The 15001-nt window shown below is 38.9% G+C and overlaps 1 protein-coding gene across 2 annotated transcripts in view; it reads right to left on the minus strand.

Moving 5' to 3' along the window:
• LOC148815472 (protein NLRC3-like) overlaps positions 1–15001 on the minus strand; it is a 62039-nt gene that overhangs the window by 27441 nt on the left and 19597 nt on the right. For both annotated transcript variants that reach the window (XM_088905121.1, XM_088905122.1), the window contains exon 6: positions 9203–10970. In XM_088905121.1, coding sequence (XP_088761247.1) covers positions 9203–10970 — 1768 coding nt within the window. The remainder of the gene's footprint in view (positions 1–9202; positions 10971–15001) is intronic.

Consider the following 15001-nt stretch of genomic DNA (forward strand, 5'->3'; position numbering starts at 1 on the left):
GATACCATAGCGTGTTTTTTTTTTTACTCCCTGGCGGACACGGGCTTCCATACTTTTCTGCTGTTGGGCATTGAAAAACAACCTTAGAGTTGCCTTCAGGTGTGAAAAAAAGAATCTGACAAGAATCTGATTGATTTCCCCTTCTGAGTCAATGATTGAAAGCTAGAATGCAGGTGGAATACAGCCAGAGGCTTCTAGAGGAGGTCTCACCCCCTAAGGGCTCTGAATGACAGCATTTTTCACCAATCAGATCACCTGTTTTTCAGACGGTCAGCTTCAAAATTCGATTCCAATAGCCAATAACTTTCAGTTTTCTCCAGGTCTGGAGGTGGATTAGTCTAGCCTTTTTCTGGATATATATCGTACTTCTGAATAAGGTAAAAACATGGGATATATATTTTTTTGCTGTTTTTTTGCTTTTGCGGTCCTGTTTTGCTGGCTTATTGATTACTTTATGGATGCACTTTGGAAGTTTGCTGAAGTGCATCATCAGATAAAAATTGTCCTTGTGATTGATTGCCTTGTGAAGCTCCGGTTGTCCTTTTTCAATGGATAACAGGTTTTCTGTAAAGGTTTTGTGGTTTTGTTGGTGAAACACGATGAAATATGACGCACATCTCAAAAGTAAATATTGACTTAGCCCATGGTTGCTGGCGGTAATAACCTTGGTGTTTTTTGGTTCTGAAAACGGTTTTGTGGTTTTGTTGATGAAACACAATGAAAGTAAATATTGACTTAGCCCATGGTCGCATGCGACCACACTGGGTAGTAATTTAATTTGGGCAAATCAAGTCACCTTAAAAATCCTCTACAAATAGATGGTGGCAAACAAAGCAAAGTGTCATATGGATTGTGACCCCCTCTGCTGCGTGTTCAAACTTCTGCCATTTGGCAGATGCCTCTGTTTCCCTAGATGTCATACTAATAGACACAGGGAATCTTTCATCCCCACCGCATCCCCACTCTTTCAAACTCTTTCAATATGCCATAACTATCTTCTCCCTTATCTTACTGTAACATTTTTTTCTCTGACGTCTTTGTTGGTAAAATTTTGTATTTATGTTTGTATTACATGTTTTGTAAAATGTTGTTATGTTGGGAGTGTGCCGTAAAACAAATTTCCACAATGGGACAATAAAGCTTGAATTAAATTGCTTACAGGGGACGTGTTTCGAAATTAAACGATATGAGTAAAAAACCTTAAAGGAAAACATATTTACCGAGAAACACACTGAAAAACAGCATATTATAAATTAAAACATTCCATTGTAAATATTGTGATGATGTTGTGGCAAAAGTTCGGTTCCTTAAAGAAAAATACATTTATATAGTGCAGACCTGTACAGTATCAGCTTCAACGCAACTTAGAGTTTTTTGTGGGGGTGTATTCAGTGTGGAGGTGCAGCCCTGTATTAAGGGTGACGCACTGCTTTAGCAACCACAGCTGCCTTGGTTGATTAAGGACGGCTGTGGGGCTCTTTAAGACATACTGAGCACCTCCCTGGAGAGACGAGCAGACCCACGCAAGGGGAGAACCTCCTACCAACAGTCCTGGAGGGGACTGTGACATGAGCGTTAAGCCGTTGTTTTTCCTTTGTTTCATTTTCTTTTTCTTTTCACCTGTCCCACCATGTATGTCCACCAGGACAGGTTAGGGTCTCTTTTTATTTTGGCCTTGCACTCCCTGTTCTTCCAGACTGGACCCTGTTAAATAGGACAGATTCAGCCTGGACACCACGGTGCACAGTAGCTCATTTTTCTTTTGCCTTTTTTTGTTTTTTACTAACCTCACACCGGTGCAGCAGATTATTTTTAAAAGTGTTGGACATTACTGCGTAGTATAACACAGCATGTACTTTGCAATATGGTGCATTATGTCTCGTATTTTGAATGTCTGCATTTGTCAAGTGAGCTTGTCACAAGTCACATGAGCCTCATTCAATTTATTCTAATGACTCTCCAATTGTTTGTATGTTTCTGAATAATGTGTATTAAAGCTCTTCCAATCTAACCTGTGAGGATGTGCTTAAGAGCCTTGTAATTCCTTGTTTCGCTGAGAAGCCTCTTTACAAAAAATATAGTGAGAGCAGGGACGTATTAATGCATGGGCTTACCGGGGCTCAAGGTCGGGGCCCCCAGGCGGGGGGGGGGGGGGCATTGGGGCACTTGGGGTATAATTAGGAGATGATAATAGATTACTGTAATGTATCCATGTATCGCTACAGTAAGTACCGGTACTGTTAACATCTCTCAATCAAATACTCCATTGGGTCATTTCCCTGCCCACCTCCATTTCCAATCTATTGATTGGAAACCTTTTTGTGTCATGTGTTTTGTGTCATCCAGTGAAAAAAATAATGATATTCAAACTTTTGAAATGTACGCATTGATAGGCTCATTGTTATGATACATCATTCTTCAAAGTCACTCTATAACATGAACGTCTGTTCTGGTAATAACACCAGTGCCGGTGCTACGGGGGGGGACATTGGAGAGCAATGGCCCCCAGCTAGACCTTTGTGCCCCCCCCCCCCAAAAGATGTCAATACGCCGATTCTGGCCCACCCAATCAAAGAAAGATTCCTCTCTGATCCAGGCAATTAAAAGCACAAATTGATGGTGTGATGATTGTCATTGCGTTTCTAACCAATAAGAAAATGAAACAAATAAAATGGGAAGGTCAATGTGATATAATTGAGTCGCTGTCAAACTTTTAACATTGGAGTAAAATAAAAAATCCCGCCAGTTGTGGTGCAAAATCGAATAAATTACTCGCGTACAAGCTTGCCAAATGTCAAAACAAATGTCATTTAAAAAAGCATGCTTGGACAGCTCCAATTCTGGACAGTTATCATATTCAATGCCAAGCCCTGCCGTATTTGCTTTGTGATGTAGACCAAACATTGCACACCAACTCAAAATACATCAAAGGTAGGGCTAAGTTGAATATTAGACTAAATCAGGCCTGTTTACATGATGTTATTATTTCCGTGCCAGCTGTGGCATCTCTGTTCAACCTCCGTAAAGTTTTCTAACTTAATTGCGCTTGTTATAATTTCTTTGGGATGGTGTGTTAGTTAGCATCGGCATGCCTTTGTTCATTAGTCTGTAGTTAGCTGTTTTTCCATAGACGGTTTTCACATTTAAGCAATGCCTTCAGTAGCCTATTAATAACATTTAAACTGGCCTTAGTATGCTTTGTTTCAACAGCAACATGTGAAAACTCTTTCTCTACACTCTCAAACTGTTTTCCAACCACAGTTCTTACAAGTTCAGTTCAGGTCACATGCGTTGCTTCCAGCTTTACTGATGGTAACTCAGATTTTTTTTTCTCACTGAACATGAGCCTCTACCGTTTTTTGTATTCATCACTGGTCAAAATGATTATGTTGTCTTGACTAGTTTTATCAGCTTGGCTACCAGCAATGGTCCTGAATATCACACCTATTTGCATTTTAGATGATTTTGTGCGATTTGCGTTATTTAACTGCATTCTTTGTAATAGTGCTTGTGTTTTCGAGTGAGCAGTGGTTGAGTCTGTTGTTCTGGGAATAACATATGAATGCGCTTTGTGTTTGTTGAGAAGACCATCTGTGGCGGTGTTAAAAGCGTTTTTGAAGCGGATGAAATTCATATGTCAGCCAGTATGCAAGAAGACTTCACTTATAGTAACCTATAACATTGTGCTATTAAGAAAGTTCTGTTTTTGATAATGTTTTGAACAAGATTTGAACTTTAAATGTAATGACATGTACAGTAGGGCACACTTGTGTTGGTTGTGAGTGATGTGTGTTGGGGGGGGGACGATTCCACTCTGTTGTCTCTGTGAAGGGTGTCTCTGTGCAGCCTATGCCTTCAGCTGGTGTCAGAGAGGGATGCTCCAACAGTGACAAGGTAAAGCATTTCGAACATTTCTGTTTTAGAGTCATAAAATGGAACCCTGTAAACAATAGGCAGTGCAATAGAATTTTAAAAGCTGCAGTTCAATGTGCCTCTGATTCACCACTGAGGTACTGGGGCAACAGAGCAGTGAAAGGCAACAAGAAAGGGGGTAAAACAGTCATTTGATAAACTTAGTAAACTACGATGGCACTGTTCAATGGCAATGTCTCGCGTGTAGTTCTCTCGTTTATGTTGGTTATTTACATGTTATGTCTGATTTTATATGCAAAAAAATACATATGCGACCATCACCTACGACTGACAAACACTCCTGGACCTGGGATTTAGAGCCTTGGATCTGCAGTAGCTTCAGTGGAATTGAAAGTACACGGCTTTGTTTCTCAAGCACAGAGCAAACAGGGACACGAATGCAAAAGGAAGTGAGGTAAGAGAAGTGGCGTGTTAGCGTGCCTACTGGCCCCTGCCCCCAGCATCCTGCTTGCAAATGTGCAATCGCTGGACAGCAAGATCGATGAACTTCACTGTCACATCAACACTCAGCGCTATTTGAGAGACTGCTGCTTCTTCTGTGTCACTGAAACCCAAGGTTCCCGATGCCACTGTACAACATGCTGGATTCACACTTTACAGAATGGACTGCACAGCTGATTCTACCGGCAAGGAGAAAGCAGGTGGAGTGTGTTTCATGATTAATAATCTGGTGCACTGACGTAGAAGTTCTCTATAGATCTTGCTCATCTAATCTAGAATACCTTACTATTAAGTGTTGCCCTTTTTACCTACCAGGTGTACATTCACCCGCATGCTAATGCTGAATCAGCACTCAGCGAGCTGTACAGCTTCATTGGCATATATGAAAACATGCATCTGGAAGCTGTTTCTATTGTGACGGGGGACTTTAACCACTGTAGCCTTAAAAAAGCACTACCAAAGTTATTTCAACACGTCTCTGTTCCCACTAGAGGCAATAACACACTGGATCACTGCTTTACCACCATACTGCTCCATCTCACGACCACGTTTCGGGAAGTCTGACCACGCCTCCGTGCTCCTTCTTCCTGTTTACAAGGAGAAGCTTAAGAACGTGCCACCTGCGATAATGACCGTGCAGCGCTGGTCAGATGCTGCTGAGCAAGAACTTGTAGACTGTTTTGAAATGACTGATTGGTGTATATTCAAAGATTTGTCCACTGATCTAAATGAGATACAGAGATGGTCACGTCCTATGTCAACTACTGTGTGGACAGATGTGTTCCTACAAAGAAGATCTGGATATACAGTATCCCAATCAGAAACCCTATCAAGGCTCCCAGTGAACCAGGGGACTTTGTGTTACAGCTCTGTAAACATGAGGTGCGTAGTGCCTTTAAGAGAGTGAAAACCCGTAAAGCAGCCAGCCCAGATGGTGTCTTCCCTCGTGTCCTTAAAACCTGTGCAGACCAGCTATCTCCTGTGTATACAGACATTTTTAACCTTGCTCTGTCCCTACAATTGCACCACTTCCCGAGAAGAACTTGCTTGAACGATTACCGCCCAGTGGCACTCACTTCGGTGATCATGAAGTGCCTGGAAAGACTTATATTGTCCTATATTAATTGCTTTATAGATGATAGATAGATAGATAGATAGATAGATAGATAGATAGATAGATAGATAGATAGATAGATAGATAGATACTTTATTGATCCCGTGAGGGAAATTCCAGTGCAACAGCAGCTTAACACACACAACACAGCCACAGTGTAACGAATTATATAATAATAGTACAATACATACAATACAATACAAGAGTTACTCACAGTCCGGACGCACAAGAACAAACTAGAACAGAACAGTACACAGAAAATCGTATCACACTCATATCACACATATGAATATAAATATAGATGTAACTATAGATATAAATATAAATGTATTGCACAGGTCCCTGGCATATATTGCACAAAAAGTGGTTGTAAACGGGAAAAAGAAAAAGAAAAAGAAAGAGAACAGATGTAGCAGTAGATGTGTAGATGCGTTTAGTCCAGAAACAGGTCACTGTCGATGTTGCCTCTGCCAAGACGCAAGGTGGATCCCAGACTCCCTTGACCCACTTCAATTTGCTTACTGCCCGAATAGGTCAGTTGATGATGCCATATCTCTAGCACTTCATACTGCCCTAGAACATTTAGACGGATGGGGTACCTATGTTAGGATGCTTTTTATTGATTACAGCTCGGCGTTCAACACAATTGTTCCCGCCAAACTGGTCACAAAGAGGTCTGGGCTTATGCAACTCCATCTACAACTGGATACTGGATTCCTTGACGGGCAGACCTCCCAAACACTGGAGCTCCACAAGGCTGCTGTCTCAGCCCTAGGCTATACTCCTTGTTTACCTATGATTGTACAGCCACTTACATCAGCAACTACATCATTACGTTTGCAGATGACACCACTATTATTGGGCTGATCAACAACAACCATGAGTCCACATACAGGAGTGAGGTGGAGCATCTTACAAGATGGTGCCTAGACAACAACCTGGCCATGAATGCCAACAAGACAGATTAACTCATTGTGGACTTCAGGAGACCCAGAGGGAGTCATGCCCCAATCAGCATCAATTGCACAACAGTGGAAACTGCTTCAGGTTCCTCGGCCTGCAGGTTTCCACAGACTTGGCTTGGTGTCACTACACTGTAGCCAGTCTGAAAAAGGCACAGCAGCACTTGCGCTTTCTGCGATGCTTAAAGAAATGCGGTATGGGAATCCCAGTTCCTCATGATCTTTTACCAAAGCACCATAATGTTAAGAGTTTGGTTACTAAAACCGAAACTAAGAAGTGAACCCAAATGCTGAAGATGGAAAATAACCCTGCAAAAGATTTTTTATGCAATACGAAAAACTAAGTCAAAAGGGGAAGGCAGTAATCCTAAATCCAGAGAGCACGATTGTGGAGTCAAAGCCGTAATCCAAGAGCCGTAGTTCAAGGGAGAAAGCCGAGAGTCTGAAACCAGGGAGGGTATTTTCCAAAGCCAAGCCATAATCCAAAAGCCGTAGTTCAAACAGAAAAAAGCAGTTCCAAATCGAAAAGGTGTAAAGGAGAAAAAGGCGAAATGCAGCAAAGTAGCTCACATGGAAAACCAATACTGAGTGAGGAGGTTAGGGAAAACTGTGCTTAAGTATAAAATGAGATGGAGGTGTGGTGGTAAATGAGATCTGATTGGTTGTCTAATTCAACGTGGTCTACACATTGAATTATGATCAGCACATTTTGCACACATCTATGTATTTATTTATTTGTATTTATTTTGTTATCTTTTGTTTTATAACTATTCTGATGTCTGTTTTGCTTGTGATGGGCTGCACTGCTGTAACACATCAATTTCCCTACGGGATTAATAAAGTATTATCTATCTATCTACACCTTCTGCTGACCGAACTCCGTTGCCGGGAAGCGGGGATCGTATCACATAGAAAGTGTTCTCACTAGTGGCATCAGTGCCTTAATACACATCTGCACTATACACTTCTTACATAGTCTACCATTGTTTTTCTTTTGGTCTCACTACTACATATTTATTTATTCTTCCTGTCGTCTATATTGTCTTTTGTACTGTGTGTGTCCCGAGAGATCAGAATTACAATGTATGTGTACATATGGCAATAAACTACTCTACTCTCTACTCTAAAGGGAAAATAAAATGACAAACAGCTTTTGCATTTTTTCCACAACTGTTCTATGAATTCTCTGAAGTTCTCAATAAAGTGTGTATGTTTTTTTATGTTTTTAATAACAGCTGTGTTACCATATTGGTTACAAGCTGCTTTCATGACACATAGAACATACATTTGGAAAGTCGTGTCATTTCTACTTGTTCTACTTGTTTCATTTCTACTTGTTAAAAATGGCAAAAAAATACGCGTTTAACCTGGGAATGCTTACTGAAACAGTGTTGTACTTCATGTATACAAAAGACAGAACACATGCTCCTTCAGATTATTTTTTTTTCCCAAAAAGAGGAGTGTGACGATATCCTACTGTTATTAAAGTCAATGCTACTTTACACGGGACAATATTATTGTACATATAGTACAATGCGACATACAATCTTAATATAGTAGGCAATATTGTTCACAAATTTACTATTGGGTTTAAACAATAATGTTCTTGTATAAATGCAATACAGTCTTGTATAAACTAGATAAATAGCTTGCTGGGAGTACTGTTTAGTTTTTTTTTTACAATGTAAATGTGCTCTGTTTCACCTCGGTTCTTGTAAAAGTGTAAGTATTGAGGTACATATGGAAATGCAGACAATATAACTAATATAGATAACATTTTGCTTGAGAATCAACCTGTTTAGTAAGTCGATGTAATAACACTGATTTATAGTGTTATTATAGTGTTTATAGGCTAAACATTCTGATGACATATTTACAAGTCCTTGACTAGGAGAAGATATAATTACTTACTATAGATGTATCTTCCAGTACTATATGTATTTGCTTAAATTATCAATCCCTGTTACTGTTTGATGCATTCCATATTAGTCTGTACTATTAGTCTGTGAGAACAATACTTTTTTCTGTTTTTAGTTTTCCAACTCGACTTGAGGTAATCTGGTGAAGTATATTCTTGTGGAAGAATTTCAGAAATGTTCTGTATTTACCTATAGTCCAAAAATATGCTAACATATTCAGGCTGTAAGTAAAACACAGGGCAGTAGTCAGAAAATTCATCTGCTCATTGAGGAAAATTAAATCTGTAATATAACAGATGATCACTACGTTCCTGTGACAGGTCCACCTAATTTGTTAGCACATTGAGTATGTCCTTAGCACAAAAACAGTTTTAAAACAGGGATGTGGAGAACTGAGCTGAGACTGGACTAACACCTATTGACTGATTCTGGTATATGTTATATTAGTATTGTCATCCTCATTTTCTATTTGTCTCACAACAACACTGAACCCTTTTAGTTATTAGTAGTGTCTTACCACAAGACTTACTGGGGTGCAGCAGAAACACACCCTTTTTTATAAACACATCAGCTTGCAGACAGCTAAAGCTGATTCCCCTAATAAACTTTTCAGGAATGTAGGACCTTTTTTTTCTCTGGAGTGTACCTAATGCATCCATTAGTGGCCTTAGCCAGTATTAACAGTCTAGATTTAGTTTCTCCATTATAGAACCATATCACACAAATAGACGTCTGGTGTATGAGAACAAAAGGAGTATGAGATTCAGTCCATCATTTCACCGACAGTATTAAACTAACATCTCACTTTATAAATTAAAAAACAATGTACTTACCTAAGAGTTTTTGATATGTTTGCTACCGGTAACAATCTCTGTATGCACTCCTCTGATGTAGCATACTGGCTCATGTCAAAGTCATCAATCACGTTCTCAGAAAGCAATGAGTAATAGGTGAGTGCTGAACACTGGGAAGGTGTGAGTGTTTGTCCTCTAAGTTTTCCTTTAACCAGAGTAACATTGAACTCATCCATCAATGAGTCTTCTTTCAGTTCACTTAGACAATGGAAAAGGTTCCTGTACTTTTCACAAGAGAAACTTTCTCTAATGAGCTTCTTGATGTGTCCTGCTGTTTTGTGAATGTCGTTGGAGTGATCTTCTGTATTTGACAGGAATCCTTTCAAAATATCCTGGTTGTTCTTGGTTCCCATTCCCAAGAGGAATTGGACAAAAAGATCAAGGTGACCATTTCTGCTCAAGGTGGCCCTTTGCAGTGCTGCTTCATTCAGACTGAATAAGGATGTTGTTCTAAAATTAAAAAAATTCCAAAATGTCTTCTTCAGTAGGTTAATATTGCTATTTTGAAAGGAACCGAAAACATAAAGAGCAGAAAAATATTCCTGGACTGTCAGATGTAAAAAGCAGTATACCTTTTCCTGAAACAAAACCGATTTTTGTTTGAATATTTCCTTGCACAGCCCTGAAGAAAGTGAAGAGTTGTTGAGATCAATGCCATATTCTGTCAGATCTTTGTCATAGAATACCCTGTTGCTTTTCTCCAGGTTTTCAAATGCTAGCTTTCCCAGCTTCATAAGTACTTCTTGATTTGATTTCAAGATGTGTTCAACTTGATTTTTTTTATCTTCCTTTGCTGTCAGTGCAACAACAAGAAAGTTTGTATATAAATCTGTCAAACTTTTCATGTTGTCCTCATTGTTCTCTTTCAATGTGTGCTCCAGAACACTAACCACAATCCTACAAATAACGGGGACATAACACATAATGTAAAGACTCCTGAGTTTCTGTATATGTGAAATAATTTTCTCTGCAATAACTTTTTCTTTACATTTCTTTCTGATGAACTCTTCCTTCTGTTGATCTTCAAATCCTTGGACCTCTGTCACCCTGCTGATGTGCTCTAGAGGGATTAAACCTGCTGTAGCTGGTCTGGAAGTTATCCAGATAAAGGCATAAACATTAAAGTTTCCCTGTATGAGATTTGTTAACAGGACGTCCACTGATGCTTCCTTTTTCACATCAGACAACCTCTGGTTTGTTTCAAAGTTCAAAGCAAACCTGCTTTCGTCCAATCCATCAAAGATGAACAATATTTTGCAACAAATCAAAATATTATCATATGATTTTATCTCTGGATAGAAACATTGAAGCAGTCCCAACAAACTTATTTCTGCTTTGATCAAGTTTAATTCAATGAATGGAAGTAAAAATATTAAATCAAAGTCCTGATTCTCATTTTGAGAAGCCCAGTCAACAATGAATCTTTGCACTGAGAATGTTTTACCAATACCGGCGATTCCCTTTGTCAGTATAGTCCTGATGGGTCTGGTTTCCTTCTCCAGTGGCTTGAAAATATCATTGTACCTGATGGATTGGATTTGAGACTTTGGGCTTTTGAAGATGGTCTCTAACTGACTGATCTCATGTCCGTAATTCACCTCAGCAGAAATGCCTTGAGACACCTTAACATGTGTGAAACCATCACTTAGGAGAGTATGCTTTCCTGGTTTAGCAACTTCTTCAAACAAATATTCAAATTTCCTCCTTAGATTTGCCTTGTGTTTTCTTCTCAGTGTGTTCAGCCACCCTGAAACAGAAAAAAAAACACACGTTCAAATATTCAGTCTGATGCAAGAATTTGCAACAGTGGCCTTTAACACGATCAGAGGGTCTGAATGATACACAAACAAAATGAACATACTGCTGCGTCAGAGACAAATAACTCCTAATAATAACTCCTAAAGTAAACATAAAGATGCAAACCACTGTAAAGAGGTGCACGCCCCTACTCCCACTATCTGATTTAATTTCTATCATTCTGTTTCTCATATTATTATATTAATAAGAGGGGTAAAGATGCATCAACCATGATTTGCTGACCTGGAAATTCACATTTAATGTGAGGCTGTTAACAGACTCGTTTTTTCTCCTTACAGTAACACTGATTCTAAGTGGTATTAAAGCCATCCTGACAACCAGTAACTTTAAGGAAAAAAATAGATAGGGAAGGGTATTGGTTGTCTTATTAAAATCACAAACCCAGAGGCAAAAAACTGAAGGCCCAGTTAATCTTAAAGGGCAAGTGATACACTCAGACTGTAGATGACATGAGAGCACATAACACCAATGAGTGCCATTCAATACAGAAGACTTCAAGAATAAGTTTGTTTAACATACATTTCACTTAATATTATGTTATATATACCATTATAACTGTAATATACACCATAGCAGTATGTTAACACTTTAATATATCGCATGATAAATGCAATATATGTTATTTTGGCTATTCAGTGCATTTTAAGATTTTGACACTTATGTTACAATAATTTTGGAGAGTATTATATACTGTACATCCTAACATCTGTTTGTCATTTATATTTTCCCCACATTCTATGGATGTACATGATGTACCAAGACTCTTGTTGCTCAGTCTTTCCAGTTTATATTTATAGTTTATATTGCTACCTACACAACTCAAAATTACATTTCATTTGTCAGATTTGTGATTATTGTTTGCAGATCCACCAAATGTGATGTCATCTGCAAAAGAGAATAGTTTAATATACAGGATTTAGGTTACAATAATTGAAGGTGATCTAGTAAAAAATATTTTTAAGAGTTTTATTTATAAACAGCAACAGAGGTAATACTGACCTTTTACACATAATACTGTATGTGACAAAACAAGACTGAGATGATAATGTGCAGAGTAAGGCTTTAGCTTTGTAACCTATTGGAAACCAGTCTACTGCAAGGAAACATGTACCGACATGACAAACTACACGAATGAGATGTAAAGATGTACATGAATGAGAGGTCTTTTTTTCACCTCAGAAATATGGTTAGACTACGCCCTGTGCTATCACTAACTGTGGCTGAAAAGCTGATCAACACATTTGTGTTCTTTTGAATTGACTACTGTGATGCTCTACTCGCTGGGGTATCTAAATCTACTTTGAACAAACTGCAGTGTGTCCAAAATTCAGCAGCCAGAATCCTGACCAGGTCTAGTGCAAATGATCACATTACTCCTATCCTCGAGTCCTTGCACTGGCGTCCGGTCAAATTCCGTGTAGATTTTAAAATCCTCATGCTCACCTATAAGGCTCTGCATGGCTTGGCACCTCAGTACCTGTCTGAACTATTATCGCCCTACTCCTCACCAAACAACCTTTGGTCTTCTAATTCTGTTCTCCTTACTGTCTCCCAAGCCCGTCTACATTGTATGGGTGACAGGGCCTTCTCCTGCTATGCCCCCAAGCTCTGGAACTCTCTCCCCAGGATATCAGAGAGTCACCTTCTCTAAACTCCTTCAAATCCAGACTCAAAACCCTCTTCTTCAGAAAAGCCTTTACTTAACTGGTTCCATTCTTCACCCCTCTGCTTTTCTTAGTACCACCATCCACGGTCTCCTCTGTATATTGTAATTGTGTTTTATCCTGTGTATTCTTTTTATTTATTGTTGTTGTCATTCTGTAAAGCGCTTTGAGAAGCCATCTTTAAAGGTGCTATATCAAATAAAGTATATTGTTATTATTATTATTAATCCATCATCTTAGGGCAGTAATCTACAGAGAAATTAAACTAGAAAGGAATGGGTAAGAATCTGAAGATAATATGTATGAAAGAGACACAGGCAATAGAAGCAAAAAATGAATCCCACATAGAAACTCTATATTAAAGGACCGTGTACTTAAAATGTATATACCTTAAAACCAAAAACATGTTATGTCCCTCCTGGTAGAAAACATGACCTCCAGTAAAGGGAGTGCCAGAGTCTCTACTGGCATGGGGTTGGTGTTGGAACTGATAGCATGTTCTCTTACCTTGAACTGGTTACTCTAACCTTAGAACACCCCCTGGTGGGGGAAGGGGAGAGTAATCAGGTACCACACTGACCCCAAACATACTGTATGACCACTGTCATACCAGTAAAGGGTTTATTTAACCCAGATATAGAGTAGATCTGTACAAAGAGACTGAAGTGATTGTTCATTCGGCTCACTCGGGTGCTTAGGATAATCATTTAGCAGTGAGAAGGTTAATTCCTGGAGCTATACAATCAGGTCTGTAGGGCAGACGTATTAACAAGGGGTAGGGAGAAATAGCTGTCATTCAGATTCAACTTCTGACCATTCAGAGATTTAGGGATAGTTCTTAGCTCTCGTTTCTTTTGCCATTTTTTATGTCGATAACCACAAAAAAACACTTTTTTTTTTCTCCATAAACAAGCTCTCCAGCACTGCCAGATGTCAATGCAGTAGTGAAACAACACTAAATAATATAAATAATAAATAAAAATAAATAATAAAAATAACAATACATTGTTTTCAATAGTTTTTTAATTTTATTTCATGTTTTTTAGAAGGTGGACAGTGGAAAAAAGGTCCTTTTTATGAAGCTCCTGTCTTAGTAAAATTCCTGCGGAGTTTTTTATATTTGTTCAATTATTCTTAATTTTTTATTATATTAGAACATATCTGGAAAAAGAAATTTACATCCTAGGTGTCCTACACATTTTGTAATGTTTCATAAAGTATTGCACATGCAAGTGATCTCCAATAAATCCAGCCATCAAATTTGTTTTCACAGCAATGGAACTATTTATAAAAAATGAACAAATTTATGACCCAGAGCTGATTTAAGATCTAACAAAAAAATACAGCCCTACCATCTATCTTATCTATGAAATACTTTCAAAGACTTTCAATTCATCAATTACATTGGTACTTTATCAGGGTATAAAACGGGTACAGGGGAGACAGACATCCTGCCTCTTACTTTACCGCTGGATAAAGAGTTCAGATAATAATAATAATAATAATAATTGCTTACACTTACAGTATATTGTGCTTTTCTGGACACTCCACTCAAAGCTCTTTAAAGATAATGGGGATCCCCTCCACCAACACGAGTGTGCAGCCCCACCTGGATGGTGTGATGGCAGCCATAGAGCACCAGAACACTCACCACACATCAGCTATCGGTGGGGAGGAGAACAGAGGAATGAAGCCAGTTCATAGATGGGGATTATTAGGAGGCCATGATTGGTGAGGGCCAATGGGGAATTTGGCCAGGATCCTGAGGTAACACCCCTACTCTTTTCACGAAACACCCTGGGATTTTTAATGACCAGAGAGAGTCAGGACCTTGCTTTTACATCTCATCCAAAAGATGGCAGCTTTTTACAGTATAGTGTCCCCATGATTATACTGGGGCATTAGGACCCACATAGACTGGAGGGTGAGCACCCCCTGCTGGCTGCACTAACACCTCTTCCAGCAGCAACCTTAGTTTTTCCCAGGAGTCTCCCATCCAGGTACTGACCAGGCTCACACCTGCTGAGCTTTAGTAGGTTTCCAGTTGTAAGTTGCAGGGTGATATGGCTGGTGGTGCAGCAGATACCTTGGTGTTCAGGCTATTATGATAGGTTGCTTACTACAGTTTTTAAATTAATAAGAAAAGGAAAATGACTGTAGGCTTCACACATTTTTTTAAATTTTTATTTCCAAGTCAGAGATTTCTGTAATTTGATGTCCAGTTAAAGAAACACTGATCTTGCCATATACAGTAGACTGCAAGATACGATATATACTGGTGTCTCTCTTAGATGTT

Source organism: Atractosteus spatula, chromosome 25, assembly GCF_055471065.1.
Source record: "Atractosteus spatula isolate fAtrSpa1 chromosome 25, fAtrSpa1.hap1, whole genome shotgun sequence".
Lineage (NCBI taxonomy): Eukaryota > Metazoa > Chordata > Actinopteri > Semionotiformes > Lepisosteidae > Atractosteus > Atractosteus spatula.